Consider the following 14,147-nt stretch of genomic DNA (forward strand, 5'->3'; position numbering starts at 1 on the left):
AACTCGAAGTAGGTAATTGAATCTGTCTGTGCGCAAACACATTCCAAAATAAAGACAGTTTTAAGAGGGTTGTGGAAAAAGGAATTATTCCCTTAAAATCAAACAAACAAGTTGAAAAGTCGTGAGGGAAGCAAACTCTTTTTCTTTCTGAATCAAAATAATGACGAGTTCGGCGCTCGGATGTTTTGGCGACAAACCAATGGCTTTCAGTGGACAATCAGAATGTGCGTATTGTAATGAGTGGACACTATTGGGCAATGGACATTATTTCAAATAGACACTCATTCACTCACCGCTACAGCCACTTATTTTTTTTAATTTTCAATGCATAATTGGCAAAAGCACATTGGTTTATTTTCTCTCGATAAAGGACACAGGATAACAACTTGGATAAATTCAGCACGTAGCACCGTACCGCTTGATGCAATTTACAAGCTCGACACTTTTTATCATTTTCTTTTTTAAATTTGACACGACGTGATCAAGTGATAGTTGCATAAACTGTTGATATTTCATCAACCCCTATCAATTAACACTGTGCTTAGTTGCCAAAACCTTTGTCTTTACATGACTTCGTTTCACTAATGCACATTTTTGATGACAACTTACAAAACGCAAAACGGTGGACACAAGCCCAAAGGGCAACTAAATGTAGGTCTACTACATTTCATATTGCACATGCATTATTTCATGAAGGACTCATCGATTCAAAGTTGACATGCACCTAATGCAGTCACAAAGTTACATCAAATCGACGCAGTTTGCAAGCAAACTATTTTACAATAATAACACGGCTACAAAATTGAGCCGCGTAGAGCTGTCTACTCTCGTAATACAACGATGTTAATTTTTTGGTATCACATGATCTGTCCAGCGATTCTTTTTTGCTTTTTCCCAAACTCCTAACAAATATTCTGGAAAAAAACACATTTATAAACTCAAGTAAAATGTAATTGCGTAGAGTATTAATTAAGTGACTTCGTGCTTATCCATGTAGGTTACGGGTTCCCTTGATGGTGTTCCCAGCGCACATCCATCCACCTTTTCTGATGTCAATCTTAATTAACTACATACGATTATAACTATATCTAAGATGCATCTACCGCACGTCGACCTTATTTTATATGTGTGTACTCTTTAAACAAAATTTCATACATTATCATTGTTGAATCACGTAATTGCAGCTTAGTGACAAGTGTAAAAGAAACATTTGTTGAGTTTTGTTAAAGGATTGTTGACATTACTTTTTCTTCTTTTAAGTATTTGTGTAAAAATTTACTATATAATCTAAGATTGTATTTAGTGGCAGTGTAAATTAATGGTATGGACAAATGTGAAATAAAATTAAAAAAATACAAAATTGTGTGCAGCCTTAAGAATATATATACAAACAGCACACACCACAAACATCAGTAAATATATATTTTTAAAAACTATTAAATTGCAAAATACAAAAACAAAAATCCATAAATGGATATGCAAATATGCTTAAAATCAGAAATCAAAGTGAAATCCTATTATACACTTATGGTTTTCGCAGGCTTCATACTATCAGTATATCTTGTATGCTACACTACTTTGCAAGCACAAAGACCCATGCCTCTCTAAAGCGACCACTGTCTAACCTTTAAAACTTTGAAGACATTTCTCATTTCAAGCATTACTGGCTTGATATGCACAATGGCTTTCACAAATGCCTTTAAATCCATTACAAGAACACTTGTAAATTCTGCAGGTAATTAAAATCCTTCCTCAAGGTTTACATTTCTCAAAAGCAATTACGATGAAAGACTTACTTAGTCAAATTTGGCTTACATATTAGTTACACTAAGATATTTACAACATATGAGCACTTGTCATATGCAAAGAAGTTCATCTAGACTAGGTTTACACACTTTTTCTCATGCATCAAGAACTAAAAATTTATTACTCTTTGATGAGACATTATTGTTAATTAGGTTCATGCTACATTCTTTGCAGTTGTATACATTGTATAAAGAATTACTTGAAAATAAATCAACCATTACTTGTCATAGCCAAAGAAGTCCTATTTTGTATGACCAAGTTTTAAATTCTGGACACCACATTTCAGACTAAAAACTTATTGCTTTAGACCACAAAATCCAAAAAGTCTACTTGTAACAATACTGTGGTCTTGCAAAGGTTACCTGATTTCTTTTTTTTGCAGGTTAAATCCAAGTAAATGAAAACACTAAACAAATACAAACATTGAAAGCCTATTGATATCTTTTGAATATTGTATGTTCTCCCAACCCCTTTCAATCATAGTTCATGCCAATACCCGCCAGGCTTAAAATTTAGAACTTGGAGTCCACTGGATTAAAGGGCAAGACATATTTGTTTAGCAAAGATTCACCAAGTGACATAAACGGTGGATTATTAAAGTAGAGACTGTCCCGTAACAAAAAGTCTTACAAAATCTGGGTTTTTTTTTAAACCTTTGCATCATCTCGGGCTTCAGCTTTAGGAGATTTTAGGCACTTGACTTGGAGGATTCCAGCGTGATATGGGTCCTCTTTTCCTTTTCAGGACATTCAATCTTCTAATACATGTATAAGGCCAAAGTTTGGAGTATTTCTATTTCGGATGATTATCAAAGGCTTCCAAATGGCTCTAAAGCCAAGGATAAACCTAAAGCCAAGGATAAACCTAAAGCCGGGGACGCAGCACAGATTTCATAACTCCCCACATATCACCCCTGTTAGGAAAGCAGAAGTTTCAAGGTGAAAATAAGGATTCAAAGTGTCTCTGCAAATTACAAGAGGACAATGGAGTTCAGGTCTTGTAGATGACCCTCTTATAGTGTAATGATCAGTGTGATCCAATGCTTTAGTATCCAGATGGATCCTCTATGAGTTGTTGTAGCCAGGCGACATCATCAGGTGTCTTCAAACCGTCTTTGAGGCCCCTGAGGTGATTAGTGATCAATGACTCGGCACGGTCATTCATTCCACAACAGAAGCGGATAAGCATCCCCATCTTCCGTACGGTATCACAGGTAACCTGTGGCAAGAGCTGCTCTCTCACGTTCCCCTGATGGACCAAGAAACAAGCCGCAAAGTACTCCTGGTACAAATGCAGGAACTTGACAACACAGGTCTGCCCCTCTGCAATGGTGTAGGTTTCTTTAGACATCACCCCAATCCTTAGTCCAAATTGCAGAGACTCTTCAGGAAATTCGCCCTCAGAAAAGTCAGATCTTTCTTCGTTGGGATCCATTAAGCCTCCAAAGGCAACTTTACCAATACTCGTTTTGAAACCGTCTATCTTCTTGACATCTGACTGGTCTGAACCATCATGTGAGATGTGTTTGGCCAGCACATTCACTGCTCTATCATACACGTTAGCCATTTGCCGAGGGAGGCTGTTTTTATGCTCCCATATCAGACACAGTACTTGCAGCATGATAGGGGACTTGGCAAGAGTCTCAAAGATCGTAGAAGACTGAACTTCCTTGATGAGGTTATCCCCTTTGTCTGAGTCTTCAAAGAACTGATGAATGTACTGCTTGATGTTCTCTAGTGAGAAGCCAGTTGTTTCAATGACAGTGAACCTGCTATGGAGGTTTCGCAGCTTGTCCAGCTGATGGCTACTGATGGTGATCAGCAGAGAACATCCTCTGAGTGCATTGAAGGACAGTACATCCTTCAATGACCAGTCACCTTCCGATGCCGGCCTATTCATATCTGATGACTCTAACAAAAACGAACCATCCACTACCATCAGCACCTTTTTCTTGTGCTCCTTAATCTGCTCTCCAAGTTGCTGCTTGGTGATATCTGAATCTGCTGGCAGAAGTTTGCGAATGGCTTCTAGGACACCTGCAGTACCACAGATCTCCTTCTTTCGCAGGATAACCACATACTTGAATGCAGTAAAGTTCTCACATGCCCAGTCATAACCTATTTTTTCCATCAAGGCCGTCTTGCCGCATCCCGCACTGCCTATGACAGCCACGTGGTTATTCTTGATGAGTAGCTTCTTCAGATCGTCGAGTGACTTCACTGGTTCCCCCTTCTGGTCGTCCAGGTACTGGGATTGGGAACCTTTCAGCTTTGTTGGTGTTTCAGCCTTGATGGTTTTGTGACTACGTTTAAACATAGCTGGAAAGATGTAGATATCTTCAGTTGTCCTTGTCATGGAGGAATCCAGAGGATGGATACGGGTGTTTTCCATGTTCTCTTTATAAAACTCCTTCAATTCCTCTGCCAATGTGTCTCTCACGGAATCTACGTCTGAAGTAACCAAAATATAAAAATGTTAAAAAAAAAAAATTCCAGCCAAATTCATATGGCACCACTGTCTCATTTTGCAACTTAAAAATTCCTTTAATGTATAATGCATAACTTCATGCGCCAAATCACGTTGTGCATGCTTGGTTATGACATCACAGTTTTCACTTCGTGCACGCTGACCTTGTGTTGTGGAAATAATGGAATGACCCCAGTACAGATCTAAATATTCAAATAGGGTATATTCTGTGTGAGAGAAACGCTCAATTTCAGTGAGTAAATTGCCCCTAAATACCACCTATTTAACAAAAGAAACCAAATGGATTGTGTCTTAGAGAAAGAAGTTATATTTTAGGAACAGTACTGACTTTATAGTGCAATACATGCATTTCAAAACAGTCCTCTCCGTGCTAACCCTACTGCTGCATCACATTGAAGTTGAACAATTTTTCGTACTTATTACATACAGTTGATGAAGATAAAAAAAATTAAATATAAATAACGTTAATCTGCTTTTCATCAAGGTTAATCATTTATTCAGAATGGATTATGAACTGCAGGTTTGAACTGTTCGATCATCAACTGGACTATAATTATGGAACTTAAGATTTCTAAAGGAACAAAGAAGAAACAAAAGAAGTCTCAAACAAAGGTCTTCCCAACAAGAACCCGGCCGCTTTCGTACTTAGAAAATATTCCACCAACAGATGGCACAATTTACAGGACGAGAGGGTGCTATCTGATGATGGTACTGAAGTGGAAAGTTTAGAATCATATTAAAGTTGGTGGGAATTCATTAATCGATACCTTCAGTACAGAATCAAATCCATTTTGGAATCGATTACAATTAAACATTGTGCGCATTCATGGGCGTGGAAATAATTTTCGCAAAAAAAAAGTATGCTAGAAAACCACATAAAGGTCTTGGAAGCAAGGCTATGCTATCTACTATTCTTATATGTCTGAACTCAGTGAGTTCAGACATACTCACCATCCATTGGAATGGCTTTGTGATCGCCATGATGTGTCCTCCTCTCCCAGCAACTACTTTCATTCCGCTTCTTCAAAGTGAACCCAGAATACAAACATATGATAAGGAATCCTTAATTAGTACAAATACTCTTTCATGTATTTCCTAGTGTGATAGTTAATGCAACAGCAACACTTGAATTTGCAGGACAATACACTTTGGGTATTTCAACAGCCAGTACGAGCTGTGATAGATTTTACATTGTGTCAATTTTATTGTGTCAATTTTACATATGGGAGACTTCAGTTAAAAAAAGCATGATGTCTGTTTACCAGGTTGGCACATGTATCATTTACCAGTAGTGGGAATCAGATTTAGTGATATATAAGCAGAGTTCTCACGTAGTTAGTCTGTAGTCATCACGAGTCAATCACAGATTGTCTCCAGACAAACCACAAGATCATTCCGATGAGATTTGACAAAATACTCCGTTGTCATTGTTAATTTGTTAATGCCCTGCAGCGATGACACTATATACTTGTAATTTACACACATTTGAATTGATGTGGTAGGATTATTATCATAATATACAGAACGACGTGAATTAGCACATACCTTGTACATACACACGCCCAATACAACTACCATCGCAACAACCACCAAAATGGCAACGACGATGACAACTATATTTTGCTGGAAGGCATCTGGTTGTGAGGTCGGTGTGACATCCTCCATGCGCTCTGGTGGTGCTGTGGATCATGAGACAAGTAATATGGTAGTACAAGTCTGAATACTGCATTATCACAGTGTTTTCCATACACAAGTTGGGTCATAAGTAACAATTAAGGGTGAATAATAATGGAGGAATGTCATCGACCTTACCTTGGACTTGATATTGACCTAGCTGTGATGGTTTTGTGAGGACTTGTGATTGACTTGAGCTGGCCTACCACATTATCATTAAATCATTGGTCTTGGACTGCCCCAAGTCATGCCACATTGTAAATTAAAACACATGGTTAGATGGTGTCTTTTGATGGCACCGGTATGATGGCAACTGTCTTGAATAAAGTAATTTCATTGGTATACATGTAGTTTGCTCCTTTGTCAAATTTATAAAACGGCTGTAAGACCATTTATGTCAATTAAATACAACTGCATGCAACTGTGACGGGCCATGTGTCTTTACACACTCAACTTATACTTATCATCTGTGGTGGGAATTTCCTCATCATGTGTCCCACATTAATAGCAATCAACTTGATATATAATTATTTATCATGGGTATTCAGCTTGCAATGGCCATCAGGGCCCATTTTAATGGCTCTGCTCACCATGTTAAAAAAATCCCCACTTAACTGTAGCAGAAAATTCCATGCTCACAGAGAGCATATTTCACAGGTTAATAGTGAGGAATTTTGGCTTATATGCACATGCATGCACCCCGTAACGAAGGAGTTACTCACCAACAATGGTGATGTTCACAACAGCTTCAAGCAGGCCAGAGGCCTTCGGTTTTAGTTGCCATACATAGGGTCCTCCATCCGAATATGAGACATTGTGGATCACAAGGGAAAAGTTGGCGGTGAGGTCGTACTTTCCAATGGGAAGTCCAGATGCCCAAGTGATTTTACCTCCAAAATTTGAAATCAGGAATTTTTTGTTGCCATCAGGCAGCCCTTTGTGCCAATAGGCTGAATCAATATCGTTGATGTTAAAGGTCTTGTCGGCCATGCGAGGATTGTGCACAACACCAGTTTTGCCCTGTTGCAGCTCAACATGGGTGTTGTCTGATGACAATGCAAGCGCCAGACACACACAAACTGTTTGGAAAAAAATGGACATCAAATCAATCAGTGGCATAATATTCATCTTGTTTATGCTGTAGTAGTACTTGATCTTTGAGTCTTCAAACAAAAGACTTCTTAGATTAGACAAGATCCTACTTTGCAAAGAACAAACCTTGACATTATTTGAACATGTTTATCTGTGTCAGCTGCACTGAGTTGTTTTTCAAGTGCCTCCTCATGTTTTGAAGTCTCCTATGTTACTTTCAATCAAACATATAAAACCACAGATGCATCTTTATGCATGAAGCCAACAACTAAAAACTTGAATTCCAGTTTCTCCAAACTTCACTTTTACCCACAACCTGATATCCAAGGGCATGCATGCTATAAATACTGTGATGGATATAGGCAAGGCACCAAGGGTACCCTGCTCTCGTGATCAGTGCATATCATACCATCATGCACCATGCACTAATTTGAAAGTAGGCCTACCAATGGTAAAGGAAATTATAGTTGTCACAAGCACTCTTGGAAAAACAGCGGATGTGTGCAAACTCAACCATTGTTGGGCTCTACATTTTTTTATGAACCACTTTTCACAAGGGCAGATCCAGGTTACTGCAAGGGAGAGGGTGGGTGGGGGGGGGGGGGTAGCGGGGCGCTCCCTCCACACCCCTGGATCCGCCACTGTTTCAGTCTAAAATATAGTTGCAGATGTGTTGCAACACTTCTACTTTAAGAAAGGGTGTGTCGGAAATACAGACTTCAAATATGACTCTATACACTATAGTAACCCCATGAATGACCGCAATGGCATTTTGACATATAAGGAAGAAGAATTAGGTAGTTGTGTTACAGGCGTGTAAGACTGACTCACCCAAGAAATGCACAAATAGTTTCCTTGCCATGATCCAGCATGGACACTGTAGTGCACCAAACAATCCAGAGAAGATTTTATGAAAGCGCCACACGTCACCACACGTCCAGCTACTGTACACCGTGTCCCCCTAGCTTTCAAGTGCTATGGCGGCTACTGAAGCTAGTGAGGTGTGTTGACCAAAGAGGTATCTACAGAAAATCACATACAAATTCAATATCTCCAATGACAACTGCAGGAAGGACAGGGTGGATGTTTGTTTGAGAAAACATGAATGACATTTTTCGAAGTTTTTAATGTAAATTTTATATTTTATTATTCGGGTTGTGTCAATATGCAAGAATACAACCTTCCTTCCTTCCTTCCCTAAAGTGCAGACTTCTGCAATGAGAGAACAATGAATGCACTTGCCTCACTGTGCTAATAAAAACTATGTATAGTGCTGAAGTGCAGGTTAAAAAGAAAAACTAGTTTGTGGACTAATAACATAGGGCTGGTTTCTGTCATTTTTTTGTGACATGTGACATAAAGTTTCAAGTTAAAGTTCCATCCAGGAAGGATGTGTAGTTCTGTTTATAATAGGGCTTTGAATTATTGATGTCACATGTCACGTAATGATGACGTCACATCAATTTTCATCTATAATTATCCATAACAACCTGCCGTTAGAGGACGATCAAACATTTTATGACATCACCGTTAATTTGTTTGTTAAGAACAACTCAGCCAGAGCATACATTGAGAAAGCAAGTTCACATATTTTACCAAATTTAAATTACAAGGCACTTCCGGTTTCAACCGGAAGGAAGGGTCACGTGATTTTGCATGTAAAATAAAAAATGAAGACCCTGGATTATTCTATCAAAACCTACAAAAATCATGTTCAGATCTCTCTCGGTTGATTTTGTATTGATTTTCAAAGATTAAATCTATTAAACTTTAATGTGACATCACATAACCCATGGTGACGTCATCGTAACGTCATTTAATTTTTCATCTATAACACATCCCGGTCTAGAAGCATACCAACCCAATTGGACATGTCGTTCTGGAGATATAGGCCTTCAAAATATGCACATTAAATGTGACGTCACGAGACTCGTAATGAGGTCATCATGACGTAAATGTTCGGCACACATCTTCAGATGCTGGTCTAAAAGCGTGCCGAGTATAAAGGCAATCGGCTTGATTTTAGTGCCCAAAGTGTTGTGGACAAAAAAAAATGACTGAAAAAAAATCTTAACGAAAATCTTAACGAAAACAAAGGCTGTTTCGGCAAGTTCCAGTCTCAGCAAGTTTGTGCTATGGCATGTTTTGCAAAAAGATCAGAGCAGGACGTTTAATCAACCTCGTCCCCAGTGCTTACTTTATTTCCAACACGGTTTCCAATAGTAAACCCAGGATAGGAAACTTTCTTCCTGTATCCTGATTCGATACCGCAATTGGCTAGTAATGGATTTTTATCGTGTACTTGGTGTTGTTATTCACAACGTGCAGTACGTATTTTCGCGATCATTCGTCCACGCCTCCTCGAACATATTAATTTCCTTTCCAGTTTGTTAATATTAATATGAAATGTGATACTGCATATTGTTTCGTTAAGATCGTAACAGTTTAATTGAATGAATAAAAATCGTGTTTTTGTAACTCAAGCCATGCTCGCGCTGCTACGAATTGACTCTGTTTTTACCCCAGACACCGCATACAAAAACAACACTAATGTAATGCACATGCAGGCACCAGACTATTCCTCATTTGCATACGTGTTCAAAAATCTTGCACATGCAAATGATCCAATACCAGGGTGAGAGAGCAGGTAGTGATGGGCGCGTACTGCTCGACACCCTGGGTACGAGGTTGGACATTTACTAGTTTTAAGCTTCCATGCACAAAATTAATGGAAAATATGCAACAAACCATGGAGGGCTTGGAGGTTAGATAAAAACAAACTTTGTCAAGTCTTGGTCTATAGCTTCATCATTATTTCTGAGATCATGAAAAGTTGTGTTGTGGAAGATCATGTACCAAATGTCATTTTTTTTTCCTACCAAGTCTTAGAAATTTGCTACAAAAGCATTAAGTAATTATGAACAATTACCTTGGGAAAAACATTTTCATGTTTAAAATACTAACTTAAGTATTTGTAATTTGTTTTGTTTCTCTCTATTGGTATTTATAATTTTAATTTTCTGATTAAATTGGATTAATTGTGTTTACAGTGCCTTGAACACTTTAATAGGTGGATATGTGCACTTCATAAATCTTCATTGTTATTAGTTATATTGTATCTTTGCGGGCAAGTTTGGTGACTGGTACGTGGTAGGTTGGGAAACCCCCGCACAAAAAAGCTCATCGAGATGCGACATTTAACTTTCTGATGAGCTTTTTGTGCTGGGGTTTCACAAGCTAGGTGACTAGTAGACCCGTAAACATGGTAGTATTAAGCAGAGTTGTAATGACTCGAGTCAATGACTCGACTCGAGTCCGACTCGAGTCACATTTTTTGGTGACTCGACTCGACTCCAGTCCCAACGGGTAAATGACTCGACTCGACTCGAGTCACTGCGAGCAAATGACTCGACTCGACTCGAGTCTCTCATCAGAATGACTCGACTCGACTCGAGGAAGGCTAATAAGACTCGAGTCCCAAAAATAAAAGTAAAACTTACTTGCGAAAAATATTTGCAATGACTTACGCCGCGCCGTTTGCGTTGCCAGTTTTTGTTCACGTCACGTTATGTTCGCGAATAATGTACGTTCATATACAGCGGCCGTCTGTTTTCCTTCCTCCATAATAATACAACAAACATACACCGTGTCTCGGACTCCCACCTTGTGGTTCTATAGCATTTAATTCTAAACCCGGAACCAGACTTAAAACGCATTTCTCAATCGTGGTATCATCATTGGTTACGGGCGATTTCTTATAAAGCTCTTGGTGGAACGTAGGCTAAATTTATGTCCCGATTTCACACAAAAAATGGATACGGACGGGACCACCTTTAAATAATCAGAAACAGTTTTGTATAATGTAATTAGGTTTTGATGTTGTCAGCGATCAGCGAACAACAAAATCTAGACCCAAAGCCAAACCAGTTATAAGACCAAAGTTTCACATCTTCTTATCTGTGACGTGAGCTAGCAATGGAAACTTATGTCTAATTTGGATTTTCGTAATAGACTGGTGCCTTGTATTCTTTCTCTCTTGTGTTTGTTGCTTTTAGTTGTAATTTATTATATGGTGTTCAAATATTTGTGACTCGAATTGACTCGAGCTAAATACTTGACTCGACTCGACTCCACTCGACCACACACTGTGACTCGACTCGACTCGACTCGACCTTGTTGACCTAATGACTCGACTCGACTCGAGTCACTTCTTTAAAATGACTCGACTCGACTCGAGTCACAAAAAACAGTGACTCGTTACAACTCTGGTATTAAGCACTGTCGATATCAGAATTTTTAATAATCGCTGGAAATCCAATATCAAGATTGTTTGACATATCGATTATAAGTGACACATTTTTGATATTTTGATATCATTCCTCAATATATCGAAATATTCCGATAGTCAGGCATGCAACTGGAAATTTAGAAAAAACGAGGAAACTCCAAACCACACAAGACTTTGTACTTTATTCTTTGATTTGTAATGGCACTCATGAAAAGTAAAAAAGAGGAAATCAGCAGCGGATCAGAGGAAAAGTTGCATGCCTGGTATTTGATATGATTAAAAAATTTGTAGCAGTGATTTCGATATCAAAACAATGTCAAATAATCAACTAATATTGATATATTGACAAAACTTAGTGGCTATATGGCCACATTTACGGGTCTAGACTAGGCCCCGGCCAGGTGACAATAGTTTTCACAAGAACTTAGTCTATTGAGGCTGTTATTGGCAACTTCTCCGCTGGGTAAGACCTGTTCTGAATTAGCTTGGGAATTAAGCCCAAAATGCAATTATAATCTGAGGTTTCCAGCAATATGTAATTCGGAAATGCAAATCGAACTTTACCTAGCTGTCAGTGTCACTGTACAGTCTGACTGAGTAGTCACAACTGGTTTTTTTGTTACTAAAAAAAAAATACTAATACTAAAAATACTAATGTTAGACTGAACAACACAGAGGCCTATGTGGAAATAATGGATTTGTAGTTTTTTAAAACAAAACAGGGACACTGCTTGTTGTGCTGTATAGGCCTACATGTTTTCTGTACAAAAAAACAATCAAAGCAATTCTTAATATTTAATCATTAAAATAATTAAAGGGAATATACATCATTTGCTTTTGCTGTAATTTTCAGAAATGGATGGAATTGGGGGGGTTGGAAATATATAGCAAATATAGTTACACTGACTTTTTTGAGGTTTTGGGTTCGAAAATGCTATAAAAACCAAGAAAAACAATCATTTTCCTGTAGTCTGGTTCCCTGACTCCATCTAAGAAGAAACAGAGCAGTTTACATACATTGGGGAATTGTAAGGTCTGAGAACCAGTCTAGCTGGCTTGTACCCGTTCATAGGTGTGTAATCGATTGCAAACAAGTGCGATGGTCAATTGGGGCCAGTATTTGAAAAAAAGCCAGTTTTTTCCAACGCTGATCGGCCGATCAGCGTTGGAAATTGATACAAAAATAGCACTTTTCTTGAAAATGACAGTATACCAGGTGCCATGATTTTACAGGATGCTTTACACTGTCATTCACTAACAGTTCAGCAAGGTATTTCAAAATGATTTGGTAGTTTTATTTTTTGATGTTTGCAAATGTTGTATTTTCCCTTTAATATGAAAGAAAAAATGGTGGCTGGTACAACACAGCAGGGCGGGCGATAGCCCCATAAATGTGGCCAATTTACTGGACTACCTCCGTAAACATAGGCCACACATCCACATGTACAAAAACGTGTCGCACTTTGTCAAATGTTGATTTTCACATTTAGGCTTAGTTTGTAGGTTTTTGCTTTAGAAGCATACTCACCCTTTTTATAGTGTGCAAATGAATCTGGAAATTTCACGAAAAATAGACATCTGAAAAAGGCAGCACTTTCTGATTAGCCTGTAAAGTGAGTATGCTTCTATAGTTCTAAAGCAAAAAAAACCTAGAAACTAAGCCTAAATGTGAAAATCAAAATTTGGTACATGAGGATGTATTTCAGAACTTTATTTACAAATGATGACGCCAAGACAAGGCACGTTCAAATTTTGTTGTTTTGTTTCTTCACTGTTTCGCATGTATGTTGTTAGAGACATTTTTTTGAGTGCATTTGTTTCTGACACATTGTGTGACATAAAAGCCGTCATATTTCACAAGCATAGATGTTCTGCCATACTGGCCACGGTCCATTTCCCTACCAATTTTAGCCCCAACAATTTTAGCTCAGATTGGATATCATTTCAGACTGAAAAAATTGAAGGCTTAACAGTAGATTCAAGAATCAGGAATTTGTGGTTGTGCATACTCACTTTACAGGCTAATCAGAAAGTGCTGCCTTTTTCAGATGTCTAATTTTTTGTGAAATTTCATGTTGAAATTTTGATACGCAAACGTGTGCAGATGAATCTGGAAATTTCACGAAAAATAGACATCTGAAAAAGGCAGCACTTTCTGATTAGCCTGTAAAGTGAGTATGCTTCTAAAGCAAAAAAAACCCTACAAACTAAGCCTAAATGTGAAAATCAAAATTTGGTACATGAGGATGTGTGGCCTATGTTTGCGGAGGTAGTCCAGCAAATAGGCCACATTTATGGGGCTAGGCGGGCGATATAACATACCTAGAAATCCCGCACACAGGCAACTCTTACTCAAACTTCGAAGGTCAACATTTCAGCACATTTCTTCAGAAGATGTCTCAAGCTGTTGTGGTTGTCATCCCAATATTTTAAATGACTGATGTTTGAAAACAGACCTTCGAAAACAGCGATTGCACATCAAAATAGCGGAATTCGTCAGACTTGTTATTTCCCAGATAGTGAGGTACCTCGCCTCCTACTCGCTGAACATAATTTATTCCTGCGTTGCAAAAGAGCCTGTCTAACTGGGGAATCCCCCACCGCGCCCCATGTCCACGCTGATCCACTGACCAATCATGAGCTGTCCAAGTGACGTATGTAAATGAATACCCAAATATTGTTAGACTCGATTCAGGTTTGAGTTTTGTCTCTTTATAGCCAGTTTTCAATAAATCATTGATGAAGCTTAAATTCTATTTTAGTTACTTTTTTGGGGGGGGGGGGGGGGAGGGGGTATAAA

General features: G+C 38.4%; 1 protein-coding gene across 2 annotated transcripts; it reads right to left on the minus strand.

The window, feature by feature from the left end:
- Nucleotides 1–284: 284 nt before the first annotated feature.
- On the minus strand, nucleotides 285–13,932 carry LOC119735663 (NACHT, LRR and PYD domains-containing protein 6-like). Of its 2 annotated transcripts, XM_038209466.1 has the most exons (6): nucleotides 13,670–13,931; nucleotides 7,891–8,081; nucleotides 6,690–7,046; nucleotides 5,839–5,972; nucleotides 5,245–5,314; nucleotides 285–4,256 (listed from the first exon to the last, which is right to left on the minus strand). In XM_038209466.1, exons 2-6 carry the CDS (start codon nucleotides 7,919–7,921, stop codon nucleotides 2,851–2,853), a joined length of 1,998 nt encoding a protein of 665 aa, XP_038065394.1. In that variant the 5' UTR covers nucleotides 7,922–8,081; nucleotides 13,670–13,931; the 3' UTR covers nucleotides 285–2,850. The 2 variants fall into 2 exon arrangements, with proteins under 2 accessions (XP_038065394.1, XP_038065403.1); XM_038209475.1 differs by lacking the exon at nucleotides 7,891–8,081 and having other exon boundaries at nucleotides 13,670–13,932.
- Between the last annotated feature and the right edge of the window lie 215 nt (nucleotides 13,933–14,147).

Source organism: Patiria miniata, unplaced genomic scaffold (genome assembly GCF_015706575.1).
Source record: "Patiria miniata isolate m_02_andy unplaced genomic scaffold, ASM1570657v1 HiC_scaffold_10, whole genome shotgun sequence".
In the NCBI taxonomy this organism is placed as follows: Eukaryota; Metazoa; Echinodermata; class Asteroidea; order Valvatida; family Asterinidae; genus Patiria; species Patiria miniata.